The following is an 18,632-nucleotide window of genomic DNA, read 5'->3' on the forward strand; positions in this document are numbered from 1 at the left end:
TTGAAGCTGATATGATACAGTTTCAACATAATTGTGCAGATCTAAACAATTAAAATAAATGTTTTATTTAAAACAAGTCATTCTGTGATAAAGATTTTATATGATACATTTCAGCCTGGCATTAATTTTATATATAATAAGAACCACTTGATCATAAGCAGTGTTTAGTCTCTGGATTTCTGTAACCATTATACAGTAAGTGACAGTGAAGCTATGGGCACTGGTTGAGTAATAATAATCAGTTAAGACAAATTTATTTCAAAATAATCTCTTGTAGCCTCCCAAGCCATGGAGTTAATCCACAAACAGGGTTCTAAACAACCATACCCATTTTTGCATGTCAGCAGGAATGCTTAGGACCTGCTAATATTTGAGGAAGTTTTCCATGTGACGTTTTAGGATCACATTCCCAGAAAGGGCTTTGCTTTAATTATTCTAGGAATGAATTCTGAGCAGGTGAAGGAAGTACTAGCTGCAGTATGCAACAGAAAGTTTAACTACTGGGAAATTAGAGAAAAATATCCTTTTTTTTCAGTACTCTTATCAATGACTTAAAAGCTTTAAGTTGTGATTGTTCCGCACGGCACAATAAATTTCTGGTTAGAAATGCTTGGTGCCTCTCTTCCATCGCGTTTTTCTGCTTTCACTGCTGCAGGTGTGGGGTTTTTTTTATATGCAGCAATAGTTTGCAATTCTAGAGTGAAACTGGGAGAGGTGCAGAGAAAGGCTGGTCAGACGATACACTGTCCCAACAGATATTTTTGATGACAGAAAGCTAAGAGAACTTTGTGCATTAGCCTCACAACATGCAGGCTGAGGTGTGAGAAGATTTTCGACTACAAATACAAGAAGCAAGTAAAGAGAAATGCATGGGTATTTAAGAGGAATGGAAATGCCACAAAAAGAAAATATCATAAAATGCCTGTAAACAAATTTAAGCTGGAAATAAGAAGGTTGCCATAATAACTAGGAATTAAGTCTGTCCTTAGGTATTCTGGAATGAGTATAATGGGGACAAAAGATCCTTGCAAACTCTGTTATGGAATAGGTAAATTTCTGTTAAAAATGATTACGTGCAGCAGCAGGGGTGGGACTGGGTAACCGCAGAAGAACCTTTCAAGCCTGTGTTCCTCTGACTGAAATGGCTTCCTAAAGGATGATCCGTTAGTAGAAAATGGCAAGAAGATGAAGGCAGCTTGAGGGAAAAACTGTCCATACAGCAGATATAACTTGATGGTGCTGCCACTGGTGTGGTAGCATTCACATCAGCTGAGAAACTCATTAGGGCAGGGCTCTGGTTAGAGATACACCAGAGACATGTGAAATACTAGTCTAGATACACTCACTTGCAGACTCTCACCTCTCATGGGCTGGCTTAATGTCGGGCACGCAGGCAATCTCCCTGTGCTCACTAGATGGGCTGTGAAATGTGTGTGTCATGTAAAAATCCCATCGCAGCAGAGAGCAACTAACTAATCAAAAAGCCATTAACTTGTTTCTATATCTAATATTAATTAGGAATAGCACTAGGATGTGAAGAGAGGGGCTTTTGAGGGTCTAGTTGCTCAGAATTTGGAGTTGAAAGCATTTTATCTCGTCATGATTTCCAGTGGATTTAATACTGTCATATTTCCAATGGTATTTTTTACTTTACTGACTGAAAATCTCTATGAGGGTATTGAAGTGAGATCTGAACTTAACCACAAATGTCCACCTCGTGCTTTGGCAACTGTCATTGTAATGTGCCAAAAGCTACTCACCTTGCATGCTTGCAGGAAAAGTGGCCTTGGCAAAGGAATACAGCACAACACAGCAAGTTTTTATGTTCATTTCCTGCAAGCCTAATTCTGTCTTTCAAGAAAATCTAGGAAGCTGGTTCAAGCCTTCTTCCCTCTGATATGGCTAACTTGCTTCCTCAGAAATGAGAGATGGAAAAGAATGTCTTAGAAAAGAAAGTACCTTAAGTAGTTTAATTTTTTTGGTTTTCATATTTAGAGGGAAATTAGGGTCTGTCTTTAAGACCGAAGCATTTCCTTTTGCCCCTTTAAAGTAATTTTTCCATGGATTTGCCCATTTAAACAAAGCAGACTGAATGTGGATATTAAGAGTACTGGAATTTATCAAGCCTAAACAAGACAATTTTCTCTAGAATTGATCCTATATAGATTAGGCAGGATGACCAGATGAGGTAGAGTGAGCACACTTGAAACAAACAAGCAAAAAAAACCCCAATGTGTTCTAATGTGAATACTAGGATAATGGGTGACTAACAGGTTTTTATCATAGTGCGCCCTGCAGGCCACTTTCCAATGTGAAATACAGAGAGGACTTTTGTGGCTTCCATTAAAACTATTCCTGAAGCTAAATCCCTCTGTCTCACTCAAGAGTCATTCCTCAATGATGTTCTGTATTCGACAGTCATGAGTCACAGATGAAAAAGGCGATAACCTTGGTTGCCTAAAGCTCTGTACGTACCATTAACATCCAATCGCTAAGGAGTGAAAAAGCACTTAGTCGAGTAGGGTGAAATGCATTTCCTCTGGCCAAAAGGTGAAAAGTTGATAAAATTCCTTTCATGCAGGGAACCTCAGATCTCCTTATTGTTAAGATTTTAGAGACTCTCATCAAGAAAATGCAATTGTTTTTAATTTACTTGGTCCTTGATTCGTACTGTACTTCAAGCCATTTAAAACATGTAAGCTCAAATTATTTTTAAACAGCTTTCTTATTATGTATATATAGAAAAATAATTAGGAAAGCTTACTATAAGTGCATGTGTTACAATGAACTCTTGCACCGTGAACATGAGCATGAGCTTGTAATTTCTATCTATAAAGGTATTATCCACACAGTGTCAACAGCATGTGTTTGGGATATGTAAAATGACAACTACAGCCATCTTGATCAAACTCCAGAAGACTTTTTTGATTAAAGGTCTGCTGCCTGCCATATAATTCCAAATAATACTCTTGATTATTTTTTCTTCCATTCTTCTTAAAAGTTTAAAGATACTAAAAATTCAAATAGATGATTTTTACTCATACCATCACAGTGAATATTGAACAAATTGGCAAATACTGGATTTACAGGCTTTCCAGTATTTCTTTCAAACTCATATTTACTATGATGATAGTTAAGCTGTGGCAGGGAGATTGTTCTTATATTTTTGTCCTGGTTGAATTTGTTCAGGTTTCCTAATTGGGGGGAGAAGAATTCTGTGGTTTAGAATTGTTGCTAGATCACCTGGATCATCTTTCTCACATGACTGAAGTTTCTTAGAAACAAATACTTTGCCATCTCTGGTAATACAGACTATGAAACATTAACTTAACTTCCAGCACTGCTACAAGTATTTGTACATGTTAGAAATAGGCTCGAAAATACAGACCCTTAATACCTTGAAACTGCTTAGTTCATACCCACTGTATTTTGTTTTTATATTTCCCTTCGACATCTCATGTAAAATCAATCTGACAGATGCTAACACAGATCTGAGATTCATTAGAAAGTCATTAATTATCCTAAAGGGATGTTTATGGATAGGAGCACTTTATATTTTGGGCTGTCAAGACAAATTGACCAAATGGCTTCTCTGTAACCACCCTGCAACTATGGCAGTCAATGACAAAACTCCGTGCATGGTATTCCTCTAAATCTAACGTAAAATCTAATGTAAGAAAGTGGTTAGTGGAAGTGTCTATAGTGATAATCAAATTGAGCCTCAAATGAAATTTGTGATTTAGATATCAAAGCAATTAAATTATTAACATCCCAAGGCATTTTTCATAAATTAATTTCCCAATTAAAATTTTTATATAAATAGTATTTTGTATTGAACTTTCAGTTGGAGTGTTGAGAGTGGGCAGTCCTGAACAGTTAGCTCTCCCTCAGCCATAAAAATGGGTACTCTTAATTCTGACTCTTTGTTTCATCAGCCTTCCCCTAAAATTCCTTTTCCACTCAATTCATGGTTTAAAGTCTAACTATAAAATCTCATGAAAAGATTCTAGGCTGATTATAATCACTCCCTTGCCCAAATAGAGGTGGTGTGCTTTCTACTGAAATCATTTCAGAAAGTATGGTTTTAGCAAAAATGGTATGCTCAAGAATACTCCGCAGCACCTAGTATGCAGTGATGTGATGCTGTTGCCTCTTGCAGGCTGTATTAGAACAATGCGGTTAAATGAAGCTAATGCCTTGGTGTCTGCCTGTGGCAGCAGGACACTAGTTTTCACTCACTGAATTCTTCCCCTTCAAATATGTGTTGAGAGTTATTTGCCAATGCAGTTGCTTTCCTCACTGCTCTTCATTTCTGTTCTGTTTATGCTACAGTTGCATTATTAGCTTTTGGGCATGCTAGTTTAGTTTTAAATTACATCTTGCACTGCATGAATTAGAAGGAGGAATTGCATTAATTTAGCCAGTGCTACATTTCAGTAAACCTACTCTTCAAAACATTATCATATGTAACAAGATTGATCCCAGTGAGGCAGTATTTTAAATGCACAAGGTCAAGCATGTCTTGTTTATGCTTCAAGGCCATGTCTGACAGTCAGTTTTCCTGCTTTTAGCACCCATCAGTCCAAATAATCTCCATGCTCTACTAAATAGAAAAAAACAAACTTTAGTGTTATGCCATGGACGAGAATGTAAAGGTAGCTATATAGAAATTTTTCAGGCTCTTACATAATGCAATGTATTCATACAATGCTTCTCAACCAATGCGTTTCTGAACAGAAAGTTACAATGGACTATATAATGTATTAATAGTAAGTTTAAATGTCTCTCCATGTAGCTTTGCTTTCAACCATCTGCTAAGCTCTACTTTTCCTGAAGTCTTCTCCAAGTTGTGTTGCTAAGATGTAAAACTTAGTAAGATTTTCATGATTTGCCAAAGCTACTTTTTCTACAATATTTAACTATGGTAGCAGTGAGAAAACAGCAAAACCATTAACAATAATCTTTACTTTTGACCTGTGATGCAGAACTGCAATTAATGGGATAAGCAGTGTTTCCTTGTGTATGCAGAGTTCTTGGCCCCCTCAGCGATGCAGTCCACTCAGCCCAGAAGGGAATCTTGAGGAGGCAGTGGTTGGACACCTTTATGTCTCTCTGATCCTAGTATTGATGTCCCAGAATAGTTTCTTAGAACAAGGTAGGACACAAGACAGTTAACTTGTGCCAGGCTTATTACAGAAGTAGCTGGAGAATTCACAGGAAGCACAGAGTGTCTAGTTCTATCCTGTATCACTCATGTATCTCCTTCCAAACAGAGAACTCCTTAGAGGTGGAAAATCCTTCTTTGGGCCTGTTTCAAACTGGAAATGGAAGCAACCTTTGGTTTAATCTTAAGAGACCTGTCTACTAAAGAAATATGTTCTCAGAGCTTGTTCACAGGAGTCTGAGCTTGTTCTCAGAAATCTGGCCAACTGCCCACTCAAGCTGTTGCTTGGGTGTCAGCTGGCTGGCTTTTATTAGTAAAGACTCGTGGGTGTGGGTCCAAAAACCAGTCTAAATTTTTAAGTGGATTTATATGAAGTTCTACAAATTTAGATGCCAGGCTCAGAATAATTTTTCACATGTGAGCTTTCTGCTAAAATATTTACACCATCTCTAAAAGCCCATTTATTATATAGTATGACTTTATAATAGAATCATAGAATAGTTTGGGTTGGAAAGGACCTTTTAAGGTCATCTAGTCCAACCTCCCTGCAATGAACAGGGACATCTTCAACTAGATCAGGTTGCTCAGAGCCCCGTCCAACCTGACGTTGCATGTTTCCAGGGACAGGGCATCTACCGTCTCTCTGGGCAACCTGTTCCAGTGTTTCACCACCCTCATTGTAAAAAAAAAAAAAAAGTCTTCCTTCTATCTAGTCTGAATCTACCCTCTTTTAGTTTAAAACCATTACCCCTTGTCCTGTCGCTACAGGCCCTGCTAAAAAGTCTGTCCCCATCTTTCTTATAAGCCCCCTTTAAGTACTGGAAGGCTGCAATAAGGTCTCCCTGGAGCCTTCTCTTCTCCTGGCTGAACAACCCTAACTCCCTCAGCCTTTCCTCATAGGAGAGGTGTTCCATCCCTCTGATCATTTTCGTGGCCCTCCTCTGGATCCACTCCAACAGGTCCATGTCTTTCCTGTGCTGAGGGCTCCAGAGCTGGATGCAGTACTCCAGGTGGGGTCTCACCAGAGCAGAGGGGCAGAATCTCCTCCCTAAACCTGCTGGTCACGCTCTTTTTGATGCAGCCCAGGGTACAATTGGCCTTCTGGGCTGTGAGCGCACGTTGTCGGCTCATGTCCAGCTTTTCATCCATCAGTACCCCCAAGTCCTTCTCCACAGGGCTGCTCTCAATCCTTTCACCCCCCAGCCTGTATTGATACCAGGGGTTGCCCTGACCCAGATGCAGGACCCTGCACTTGGCCTTGTTGAACCTCATGAGGTTCACATGGGCCTACTTCTCCAGCTTGTCCAGATCCCTCTGGATGGCATCCCATCCCTCAGGCGTGTCAACCGCACCACTCAGCTTGGTGTTGTCTGCAAACTTGCTGAGGGTGTGCTCGATCCCACTGTCTATGTCATTGATGAAGATGTTAAACAGTACTGGTCCCGATATGGACCCCTGAGGGACACCACTTGTCACTGATCTCCATCTGGACATTGAAGCCGTTGACCACTACCCTCTGGATGTGACCATCCAACCAATTCCTCTTCCACTGAACAGTCCACCCATCAAATCCATATCTCTCCAATTTAGAAAGAAGGATGTTGTGGGGGACTGTGTCAAAGGCCTTACAGAAATCCAGACAGACAACATCCGTAGCTCTTCCCTTGTCTACTGATGTAGTCACTCCATCACAGAAGGCCACTAGGTTGGTCAGGCAGCACTTGCCCTTGGTGAAGCCATACTGGCTGTCTCAAATCACCTCCCTGTCCTCCACGTGCCTTAGCATAGCTTGTAGGAGGAGCTGTTCCATCATCTTCCTAGGCACAGAGGTGAGGCTGACAGCATGGAGAGTGGCTTGGCAACTACATCAGCCAATTCCCTCAGGACTCTGGGATACATCTCATCAGGCCCCATAGACTTATGTATGTTCAGGTTCCTCAGGTGGTCATGAACCTGATCTCTTACAGTGGGAGGGACTTTGCTCCCCCAGTCGCCGTCCTGTGGTCCATCCACTCGAGAGGTGTGGTAAGAGAGGTTGCTAGTGAAGACTGAGGCAGAGAAGTTGTTGAGTACCGCAGCCTTCTCCTTGTCCATTGTTACCAGTTTGCCAGTCTTGCTCATCGGGGTGATATGCTTTCTTTGACCTTCCTTTCTGGCTGACATACCTGGAGAAGCCCTTCTTATTATTCTTTGCATCCCTTACCAAGTTCAGCTCCAGCTGTGCCTTGGCCTTCCTGACCCCATCCCTACATGCAGAACATGCATAGAATAGAAAAAGCAAAGATCTATATATTGTATGTTCATACTACTGACTTACTCTATATTGCATGTGTATACAAGCAGTCAGAAAAGGGCTGGTCTTATATTGGTTTAACTCAAAACAGAGTCTGCTTAAAAGGAAGAAAAGAAAAAAAAAGGGGGGGAGCATGGCTGTTCAACCAATATTTGCTGTTTGTAAGAGACAGCACTACAGAAAGCCTGAAGTGATGTTCTGTTTAAAATGATTTCTGTTGGTTCATTGGAGGGAGTAACTGAATTCCTTCTTTTATTAACCTCAAGGTGCATGAGGCACACAGAGGAGATACAGATGGCCTAAAGCACGACTCTTGTCACTCGTGACGGCCGTTCTTGTAGCCTGTGAATGCAGGCACACAAATGTGGAAGGAGCTGCTATGTAATTTCTGGAATAACTGTCTTTGGAAAGAGCCTCTTCTGGCGATGTTACCTCCCCAGGCAATTAGCACTGCCTGTTATTTGAAGTACGTTCTTCTCCAAAGATGCTACTACAATCCAGGCAACTATGGCTCTCCAGAGCAGGTTTGGGTTAAACAGCTAAAATGGTAGTCGTCCTCCTTCACAGAGTACTGATATAAGATGAACAATCCCAAACAATTTTCTCCCTATCCTAAATTAGGAGGTTAAGTACCATTACTAGGTATGTCAGAATGGTATGTTTTCTTCAGTTCTGCTTTCTGATAGAGTACCGGGGTTGAGAAAGCTGAAAAGTGAAACTTGCTGAAAAATACATAAAGGTTTAAACGTTTCTTGCACTTCTCCTTTTTTTTTTCTTTTTCCCTTTTGTTTTTTCTGTTTACTCTGATCTGAACAGTCTCAAAGTCAGTAATAAATGTAACCTGCAAGTTCTTGAAAAAAGTATATATTTTTCTTCTGGAGGTGAAACTTCGACTTGTAAACTCATTTATTTCAAAGAAAGATGTTAATCAGTAATTTAACTTGTGTGTTTCATTAGTATGCCATCAATAGGATAAATTTTAATGTGAATATTAGTAAATGAGAATTGGCTGTACACATGCCTTTAGTGAAGGTATATTCTGCTAAGGAAAACTTGAACTTATACTCAAACTAAACAAAGTCTGTCTGTACTTGGAGTTTGTGTGACCTGCATTTTTGTAGTGGGTATAGGTCTAGCAGTTTTATTTTCTTCTTTAACAGGTTTTGCAAGTGCAGGACTATAACACTCAGAATCTTAGAAAAGTGCTTACCGTGGAGGTGAATCAGGATACATGATGTTGACCTGAGAAAGTGTATCCATATAAGAACCAAAATCAAAAGCTGGCGGAAACTCCTCCATGCAGGTGGATCTCAGCTCTCCAAAAGAGCCACCATAAGAGAAGCCATCTGGAGCTGGAAAACAAGCAATTAATACTTGCTGCTCTTTTCCTCCGTGGTGGATTCCCTGAGTCAATACTACTGTTCATAACACTACCATAAATCAGAAAACAAAACCTATCTGAGGCAGAGGAATTACTGGTATTCTGGAACAATCAGGTTTCACAGGACATTTATATTCCTTTAAAAGCAAGTTAGCGTCATCTGTAGATGAACTGTGGTGTTTCAGGCACAGGGACTATATATTTAGTGCTGCCCTGCAAGATGCAAGTGTCTAAAGCTTTTCTTGTGCCTCAAAGGTTGAAAAGGAGTGGCAGTTCTGCTGCATGCAGCTTCAAACATTAGCAGGATTGCTGAAGTTCCCAGGAATCACATACATTGAAACCTTGGCAATTCTGTGAAGGTTTTTAAAAGGAGGCTTAGGTGTTTGATTGTAGGTATGTGTCTTCAGAAAATGCTGTTCTCAATAAAACACTCACAAAAAGGGGAAAAACTGGAAAATAGTAGAGAAAATCATCTTGCTGCCTGCTCCAGGGCTTTCTTAATGCTTTCACGCAAGAGTTTCATGTCTCCAGAAATACCAAGAAGTTAGTGCTATTTTCTGTCTTTGAGGATGGTTAGTTAATGCTCAACATCCATAAGAATGTCCCAAATTGTGGAAATGCAGCAATTCCCCCACCCCCAGCCCCTGCAATTGTCTTCCAAATAAAGTGATCCCTCCTTTTCACTTGATGCATTAAAATAGTTCCCAGAGAGAAGGATCAGCTTCTAAAGTGACATCAAAGTAGCGTGTCTCTCTCAACAGAGGGTAAAGGGCAGGACTCACTTGAACTGCCTGTTCCTCCTGGCAATTTCCACCTCTGCCAATTTATTCTCGAGGAATTTACCAGGACTAATCCAGTCTAGCATGCACTGTGCTTTCCTTTTGTTTGGTAAGTGAAGGAAGCCAACTTCACAGTGACTCCTGCTGCTGCCATGCTGGCCAGTGGAAGCATGCTGAGATACTAGGATGGCATGTGCTAATGTAAAATTTTCACTTGGGTAGCCTGGCACAATTTAGTTTAAGATTATTCTTTTGAATTTCTCTGAAAATATCACTATGCTTTTCTTTTTCCATTTCTCTAGCGTTGTTATTTCTAACAAGCAGTTTGAAAATTGTCCTTTATGTTTTCGCATGGCTTCAGGGTTTTTAAAGGACTTGAAATTAAAATAGCAGTAAATTTAAATGTAGCGACTGAATCTCAATGGTCAATATTTTATCATGCCAATATATTCATGAGTAAAACAGTAACTCCAACTTGGGTCTAACTATTTAATCCCAAATTTAGCTGCTGAAAAGTAGGAAAAATAGATGTTACAATAACATTAGACATTAGGTTTTTTGATTTTTTTTTTTTCATTTTTCCCCTCTGTATATTACCATGGGAGTTTGCATTTCACTTGGAGTCTAAAATTTATTCCCAAAACATAGCCGTTATTCACTTATCTGGATAAATGTTTCTGGGAAAACCAAAAAAAATTATTCCTGGCTCCAGGTGGACAAACTGATCCTAGGAAATGTGTTTCTTTTAGACATGAAAATTCCTGGTCCAATTAATTAAATGAAGTCCAGTTGACTTCAGTGGATGCTTGATTTACCTCAGTGAAATCAAGATTTGAGCCAATGCATTTTTATGTGGCTCACTATTATCTTTTCTATATAAAGAAAAAAATCCTCAACAATATGCAAAGAACTGTACTCTCATAACAAACTGCAGATATAGGAGCCTAACCACGGATGACAAAAATTGTTGATGCTCCACTCAATTCATTAAGCCATTTATAATTTGAATTTTTACTAGCTGAAGACTTACAAAGTGACTTTTTGTAACTGTTTTTCCTTAAATATAGAAATAATCAGATTCTGTCATTTCCTTGACAAAGTGGCTTTTAACTTCTGGTCAGCAAACCCAAAAATGGCCAAAAATATAATTCTACAGTTAACTCCTTCATGTTCCCAAATCCTTTATAAGTACAGGGGATTTTTGTTGGGGGATAGGGGGATAGGAGTTGGCACTTTTTTGATAGCAGACCAGTCTCTTTAATGATGATGACAGTTGTAATGACATTTTTGATGACCTGTTGTTCTGTTTATATTCAGTTATTAACTTTTGTGGTCAGAAAAGAAGTAATTGCCCAGTCATTGTTGCAGGTTGGTGCGCACTGCAGAACTGATGAGATTCCTGGCTTTCCAACCAATAGAAATTACATTATATGCTATACCAAAGCTATAATGGGATATGAAAATAAACTATCAGGAGGCTAGCGATGGTGAAGAAATCTTATACTGTATCAAGGGAAAATAAGCTCTTTAAGAAATGCTGTCGGCGTTGGCCTTGTTTATGTTAACCATTAACTATGGAGCTTGTACTATGTGAATTCAGTGCCAGCACAAAGATGCTATTAAACTACAAAGCTGCTGTGACCTACTCATCCTGTTTCCTAACTTTTATTTTTTTTTATCCCTTGCACAGTGGCCAGATGCTTTTTGTTGCCTGTAGCACCAGCTATTAATAAAGTTAAGCATTATCTTGCTGTAATGAGCTTACCATAAACAGCATCTCTCCTCAGATGTGGGTGTCTTAACCGTCCATCCTTTCGCAGACTGCCGACAATGATGGTAACACAGGATAGAAGTAGCACAAGTCCGATCACTACTCCAGCCACCAGAAGGGGTGAAACAAGTAAACTGGTATCATTTCCGTTTTCACCGTAGCTGGGAAATTCACTGGTTGGGCTGCTCTGGTTCAAGTGAACTTCTGTACAGCAGAGAGAGACAGAACATTGTCGGTTGTGAAAAGAGACATTTACAAAGTGTGGTTATACAGATGCCAAAACTAAGGGCTTTCAAAGCCCTAAGAGACGGCCTGAGACAGATCCATTGTATGAATTCATGCTCTTACGGACAACCTATTTATTAGACTGATTTCTGGAGCTGTTAGTAACTGACTCTGGGAGAGTCACTCGGCAATTGTTTCCCTTTTATTGGGGAATATCCTGCTGGAGTCAATGATGTATGTTGCATAATGGTAATTTTGATTGCTTATTGCTGGAAAGATTCTTTGTATCATGAATTGATTGATGCTGAAAGAACTTCAGTGCACAAGGAGGAATGTGAAAACTCAAAAATTTGGGCTCCGAGCAGGACAGAGGAATCATGTGTTGTTACTAGGTGTGAAAAGACTCCAAGGTTTTGCAGAGAAAGTTTTGGGCAAGAGTGAAACAGAGGAGCATGCTTTTGTAGCATAGGGCATGCTTTAGTTTGTGGGATAAGTCAGCATCCCAAGAAACTGATTTGGAGCAGAGGGGGGAAGAGACTCTTTCAGAGCGGTATTCTTAGCGAGGCACTGGATTTTCATCAAAAACATGGCTTTTTAGTAGGCAGAAGCTCGGGCAATATGGCGGTCCTGTTGGCCTTAACATCTAATAAATTGTTGAAATAGAAAACCATCACAATGAGCACTTAAAATTTACTCATTAAAAACCTGAAAGTAAATAAACTTAATTTATTTCCCTTTGGGCTCCCCCATATGTTTAAACAGTAACCCAAGGATTGTGCCAAACCTGTGCTTTAGTCCAGGCTTTCCTAGTGTTCAGACTGGCTACATGCCTTGCGGAGAGGTTAGGTTTGGTGCAGTCATTCTCATTTCATCCTCCCTAGTTTGGCCTGATACTGTGTAAGGAAGGAGCTGTGTGGGCAGGCAGTCCTCACCTTAAAACAGTGTGGAAATATTGTGGTGCAGTAGGTACACCCTGCGCTTCACCAGGTGACTGCCAACTGAGCTGAGCTCTGTCTGGCTTGTGTGCCTTTGTTCTAGGCAAGCAGTTCTACACAGCAACATTACTACTCTTATGTCCACCCCATTTTGATTTTTCAGTCGAAAGGCACTCATATTGTATGTGGCAAAAACTCTTAACTGCTTTCCTCTGTGTTAAAAAAAAAACCAAACTCTATATATGTATTATTTAAGTTCAAGAATAAATCTGCTTAAGGGAGTGTCATGGTTTAGCCCCAGTCGCAACCAAGCCCCACACAGCTGCTTGCTCACCCTCTCCGCCAGTGGGATGGAGGAGAGAATCAAAGAGCAAAAGTAAGAAAACTTGTGGGTTGAGATAAGAACAGTTTAATAATGGAAATCAAATAATAATAATAAAAAAAATTTAACAAAAAGCAAAACAACGGGGGTGGGGATGGGGAAACAAAACCCAAGAAAAAACAAGTGATGCAACTGCTCCCCACCTGCTGACCGATGCCCAGCCAGTCCCTGAGCAGTGATTGCTGCCCCCTGGCCAGCTCCCCCAGTTCATATACTGAGCATGATGGCATATGGTATGGAATAGCCCTTTGGCCAGTTGGCGTCAGCTGTCCTGGCTGTGCCCCCTCCCAGCTTCTTGTGCACCTGGCAGAGCATGGGAAGCTGAAAAGTCCTTGACTAGTGGAAGCACTACTTAGCAACAACTAAAACATCAGTGGGCTATCAACATTATTCTCGTACTAAATCCAAAACACAGCACTAAACCCGCTACTAGGAGGAAAATTAACTCTATCCCAGCCGAAACCAGGACAGGGAGAGAAATGGAAAATGCAAGAATATCCCAACCTATGAAAAGTCAGAATAACTCCAGTAATTTATTCTGAAGTCAAATATCCTTTTGAGACAAGCTAAAGAGAGAGTATCAAAAGTTAAACAATAAGTTTCCTCCAGAGAATCAACCGGTGACATATGATTATATGTGAATTAATTGCCCATAGATGTATTTATGAGGGATTGTACTGCTAATGGAGGGGAGGTAAATGTTAGAAATGATGGGATAAAGGATACAGGATTTCAGCAGGTAGAATCTCTGCTTAAGTAAAAGGCTCTGTATGTTTATTTGTGGACAAAAGTTTGGGCATGCAGTAAAGGTAACCAAATTTGGGCCTAGGCCTTGAAAACAAGTTGCAATAAGCACCCATTTTCCTGTCCTTAGTCCACAGCTTATTAAAAACCAAAGAAACAAACACTCCCCCCCACCCCCCAAATTAAAAAGAAATCTCCCATTAGCTGCTCAGGATCAGACTATGTACTGAGTAAACCAGAATTGTATTGATGCAAGAAATTATTGGAGATGCATATGTACCAAAAGTAGCTTTCAAATATGGCATGGATATATTTTTATATCTGGCTATATGCCAATTGAACAGATAAATAATTTGTTTCCTACAGAAACTAAGGCTAATAACATTTTGCTCTTTTGAACATTCTGTGAAGTGAGTATGTGCTTTTGGAAGTACAAGTGCTTTTTACATGGATAGATGTTAGCAGATAGTTTTCAGCAATGTTTTCCCCACTCTTTTCCTTTGGGATATACCACTTAGTGTCTTGCAGTCACAATAAGCTTTAAAAGAAGATGATGGCTTCAAGCCAATGTATATTATCATTGGCTAATGCTTGACATTGAGAGAACTGACTAGAAATATAAAAAACCTGGGGAATTAGCATGTAGTAGGGTTTTTGTTAGTTTTTTAGAAGCACTTGACTGTTGGCTGAGATTCTTTATGAGCAATTAAGATAGACGGCCAAGAAATGTGCTGAGCTTTTACAGAGCATTTTATGCCAAAAGAGAAAACTGAATTTTCTGAAAACTAAACTGAATCTGTACCATTGAATCAAAAGGGTATGGAGAACTGCCCTACTTAATACTCTTAGCGCAGCCTTTTCGGGTATGGGATGTTTGAGGGGTAGATTCTGCCGATCTTACGACCATTGCACTAAAACTAAACTTTCTCAAAGTTTAGAAAATTCTAATTGTGTTTCTTATTTGTACAGTTTTTTTAACTGTCTCTGTTGGTAATCTGTCCAACATGTGTGTACTCCCGCTGGCTTCAGATTTTTGCAAATTCTCTCTTTGAAAGATGCAAATACCACAGCAGTGCCAGTTACTTTAAATCACAATTGCAGGGAATTGACACCTGAGCGGGAAAGTACTGCCGGATAATTTATTGGTAATTTTGGCTGACTTGCAAAGATAAAAGGGAAGAATCAACTTTGTTGCCATCATGATGAGAACATGAGCCTGGGGTGTGAGGTTGTTCCATGCACTATCAGGCTTGTGGTCTTCAAACTGAAGTCAAGTAGTACTGAAACTGGAGTTGGTGATAAACTTCCTGCAAGCTCAGTGGGAAAGAAAAGAGGCCACAGTGAGTGCTTTTGGATCTTCTGAAACTTGGACAACCTCTGAATGATCCTTGTAACAACAGGAAGGGGCTGTCTAAAGAAAAGAAGAGTAGACTAATTTTTTGATTTTTTTGTTTGTTTTTAATTTTTTGTCGTGTATTGTTTAGCTATGGAAGCCAGCTGGTATCTTAACACATGGGCTATTTTGGAGATTCCTGTGGTGCCACCCAGTGTAAGCACTAATATTTGGTGCTGTTTTGCTTCATAGGAATTTAACAGGTTAGCAGTGACTTCAAATAGGAAGTATTCTCTGTTATACTCTCCACTTGTACTTGAGGTGTTATTTTTTATTTCAGGACAGCCCATTTATCTAGCACTTTCTCAGGGCTTCCTTAGCTGTTCCAAATCTTGTCTATTTTATCTCTTGTTTCTCACCATCATGAATCTTTCTCTCTTTTTATGCTCTTAATCTAATTGAACCCAGTCTCTGGTAAAGTCAAGATATATTGCAATATATGAATAACTCCCCTGAGCCTAGCTCCTAAAACAATATGCAGCTGATAAACTTCTCTTATGGTATTCTTTTCAATTTGACACTGTGAGTGTAGTCCTCCACACTTTACAGACTGACTTACGACTATGGGAATTGCTCAAGTGACTAGCAACTACAGAATGAGCCGCTATGTTGATATAAATTCTTTGGGTTTGAATTTTTTGGGGGCAAAAATTGTTTACATTACTTTTGGCAAAGGAACATCTTATAAATTTTTCTCCTCTTATCCAAATACATCTTCTTTTGATAAACGTTTCTGTATATAAAAATGCTATGGTTTTTCATTCAGAATAGAAGTATCTGGAAATTTATGAAAAGCCCATAAATATAACAGCAATAGCAGAGTGCTAACTTTTTTTTGAGCTAAGTTGTATTTTTTCCATGAAACTGCAAATTGTAAACAATACATGCATAAATATGAATACTTTATATCTAATCCTCTAAATATGAATTATATTGGATGCACAAACCATTGCTCTTATCCAGTGATGGGAGCTGTGTAACTAACCAGACGTGGCACAAATGGAACATGCTGGCTGTTGCAGCTGTGAATACAATGCAAGGGGCACATATGGCTGAGCGAACCCTTAATTTAGAATGAGAGTACTAGTGGAAAACTGCCTACACTATCTATTCGGTGTTAGATGATAAATTATCCATCTGCAAAATCCCTTAAATATCACAATATATTATTTTACCCAGTGCTCCTGCATCTCAACAGATCAACTTGTAAAGTAACTCCACATAACTGAAGGAGGTGTAGTACAACTTGACTTTTTTTGCATATGTTGTGCTATTTCTCCTTCTCCTTAACCTACCTTTGAAAGGACACTTATTCCTTTCTAACTTGGCAGTAAGGAATGTTGAAGTTTCAGTTGGGTCAGATCCTATCCTATCAAGTGAAATGTCTTGGTGTGCAGATGTGTCATGGGAGCTTGGTTCATCCAAGATACAGTCCTTTATTAGGAGTGGCTTCTCTCTTCTTCACTGGCTTTTACCTGCTTGTATCCCAGATAAGACAGAAGGGAAGCACTACATAAAAATGAAAATCACTTCTCTCCATACTGAAATAGGTGGTGGTGGTGTTGTTTTGTTTCTTTGTTTTTTTTTTTTTTTTTAATTTATTTTTTGTTTGTTTGTTTGGTTTGGTTTGGTTTTTTTTTTGTGTGTGTGGTTTTGTTGTTGTTGTTTTGTTTTTTTCCTGAAGGTATGTCAGCTCTAGTGAAGCCACAATGGTGTCTGTAATTGATAAGAGTTTTCTTTGTTCCCTTTAAAAATCGGAGATTATTTTAAGGCTGGATCGTACTCAACCAAATATCTTCCCCTGGTTTAAAATCAGTCATCTTAATAAAGATGAGAATTCATGTTGTCATTGGTGGAGAGGATGAGACATGGAGTGATTTTGTTCCCCAGACTGAAATGTGCATGAACAGCTCATGAAGAAGTGCTGGTGTGTTGTACTGGAAGGATTTTGTGTGCAGAATCATACACCTCTACAATCCCTGCCAGCCTCAGTTAAGCCTTGCCTGAGGACAGGCTTAGTGATTACTTGCTGAACTAGAGCTGAAGCACACTGACAGAACAATGTTGTATTACATGGGTTAGTACAAGTTGTTTGGGGTTGATGATCTAGCACCTCCTATTATCTTTAAATATGCTATATTAACAAAGTGTACAGGACTGGAAATGAGTAGAAGGAAGCTCAGTATAGGATAGTGCATAGTATGCTTTGATTTTTAAATAATCACAACGAAGTGTCTCAAACACCGAAGCAATTTAAAGCATCTTTCTGACATCCTTTTTTTTTTAATTCCTGGTTGGGACAGTGTTGGAATATGCAGTCCCTTTATCAAGGGGAGGAGATTGACAGATGGCAAGAAGGAGTTGAGATGTCCCAGTGAGGCACACAGATAAGCTAAATTAGTGGAATTGGTGAAGATTTAGTTGATTCTGCCTTTATGAACGGTTCCTGTTCAAAGATGATTTAGTCTGGCCAAGAGTGACCAATTGGATTCTGCACTTGCTGCTGTACTGTGAAATAAGCCTCTGGCTGCAGCTGCTACCAGGCTGCTATCACACTGCTTATTTCTGTAGCTCCCAGGCAGGAGTTCACAAAATGAGTAAGGTAGGTGCATTACAAAAATAAGCTGAAAAAGGTTTTGGATCACAGGCGATGGCTTTGTACAGAGCATCACTGTAGCAAGGGAGAGAGGGATATTATTCAAGTCATTGAATGCAAAGGCCCCATAGGAGCTAAATCTTTAAAAAAAAAAAAAGAAAGAAAAAAAAGGGAAAAAAAGGGAAAAAAAAGTCTCTGTTGGATTCAAAGATATTCCATCTGGATCCTGAGGAAGGTTGGAACCTCCCACGTATGCTAGATAAATGCCAGGATGTCATCGGCTTATGGGACTTACCTTGGTTATCCCAAGTATACATCAGGAATGGCTTCAGATTGAAATCTGACCTGTATTTGATTTACATTTATACTTAGTTCAACTCCTATTTTTTTGTGCAAACAGCCTGCCAGTTTTAAATGGAATGGCAATTTAACAAGTTTTGATTTTATTTTTTTTAACCTTTCCAATCCCTAGGTGTAGTGAAAGTATTAAAAAAACTTCAGTAATTCCATAAAAGGAAAAGCTTATGAGAACAGCCCAGCTCTGTCAGACAAGATATTGAAATCGGCACATTTTCCATGGAACACTTTGGATGGATCTATGCTTTCTTCTGACTCCCTGGTTAAGAGTCCCACTTAATGATAAAACTGGAACTGAATGCTCCCTTCCCATTATAAAAAAAGAGGAAAATATTGTGCTTTTTACTAATTCTGACCAGTTTGGATAGGGAAGAAACTAGGTATGTTCTCCTCAAATAGCTGCTTGCAATCTACTTTTTGTCTTCTGGCAAGACTACCTTCTGTGCCTCTGGTGAAAGATTAATCTTGGCACACGTATTGGTGAGCGCTCCATCACAGAAGATCTACAGCAGCTGTGATGGCAACTTATTAAGGTAGGAATAACTAGGGACCCAGAAAGACTTAAAAACTGAGTAAGTACAGGGAGTTTGTAGCTACTGTTAAAGTATGGAA

General features: G+C 39.4%; 2 protein-coding genes across 3 annotated transcripts in view; one reads left to right on the forward strand and one right to left on the reverse strand.

The window, feature by feature from the left end:
- Positions 1–18,632, forward strand: part of TK2 (thymidine kinase 2) — a 341,867-nt gene that overhangs the window by 42,440 nt on the left and 280,795 nt on the right. The gene's annotated exons all lie outside the window — the stretch shown is intronic.
- BEAN1 (brain expressed associated with NEDD4 1) overlaps positions 1–18,632 on the reverse strand; it is a 66,429-nt gene that overhangs the window by 10,823 nt on the left and 36,974 nt on the right. For both annotated transcript variants that reach the window (XM_075510829.1, XM_075510828.1), the window contains 2 exons: positions 11,383–11,592; positions 8,668–8,809 (listed from right to left, as the gene is read on the reverse strand). In XM_075510829.1, coding sequence (XP_075366944.1) covers positions 8,668–8,809; positions 11,383–11,592 — 352 coding nt within the window. The remainder of the gene's footprint in view (positions 1–8,667; positions 8,810–11,382; positions 11,593–18,632) is intronic.

Source organism: Mycteria americana, chromosome 8 (genome assembly GCF_035582795.1).
Source record: "Mycteria americana isolate JAX WOST 10 ecotype Jacksonville Zoo and Gardens chromosome 8, USCA_MyAme_1.0, whole genome shotgun sequence".
In the NCBI taxonomy this organism is placed as follows: domain Eukaryota; kingdom Metazoa; phylum Chordata; class Aves; order Ciconiiformes; family Ciconiidae; genus Mycteria; species Mycteria americana.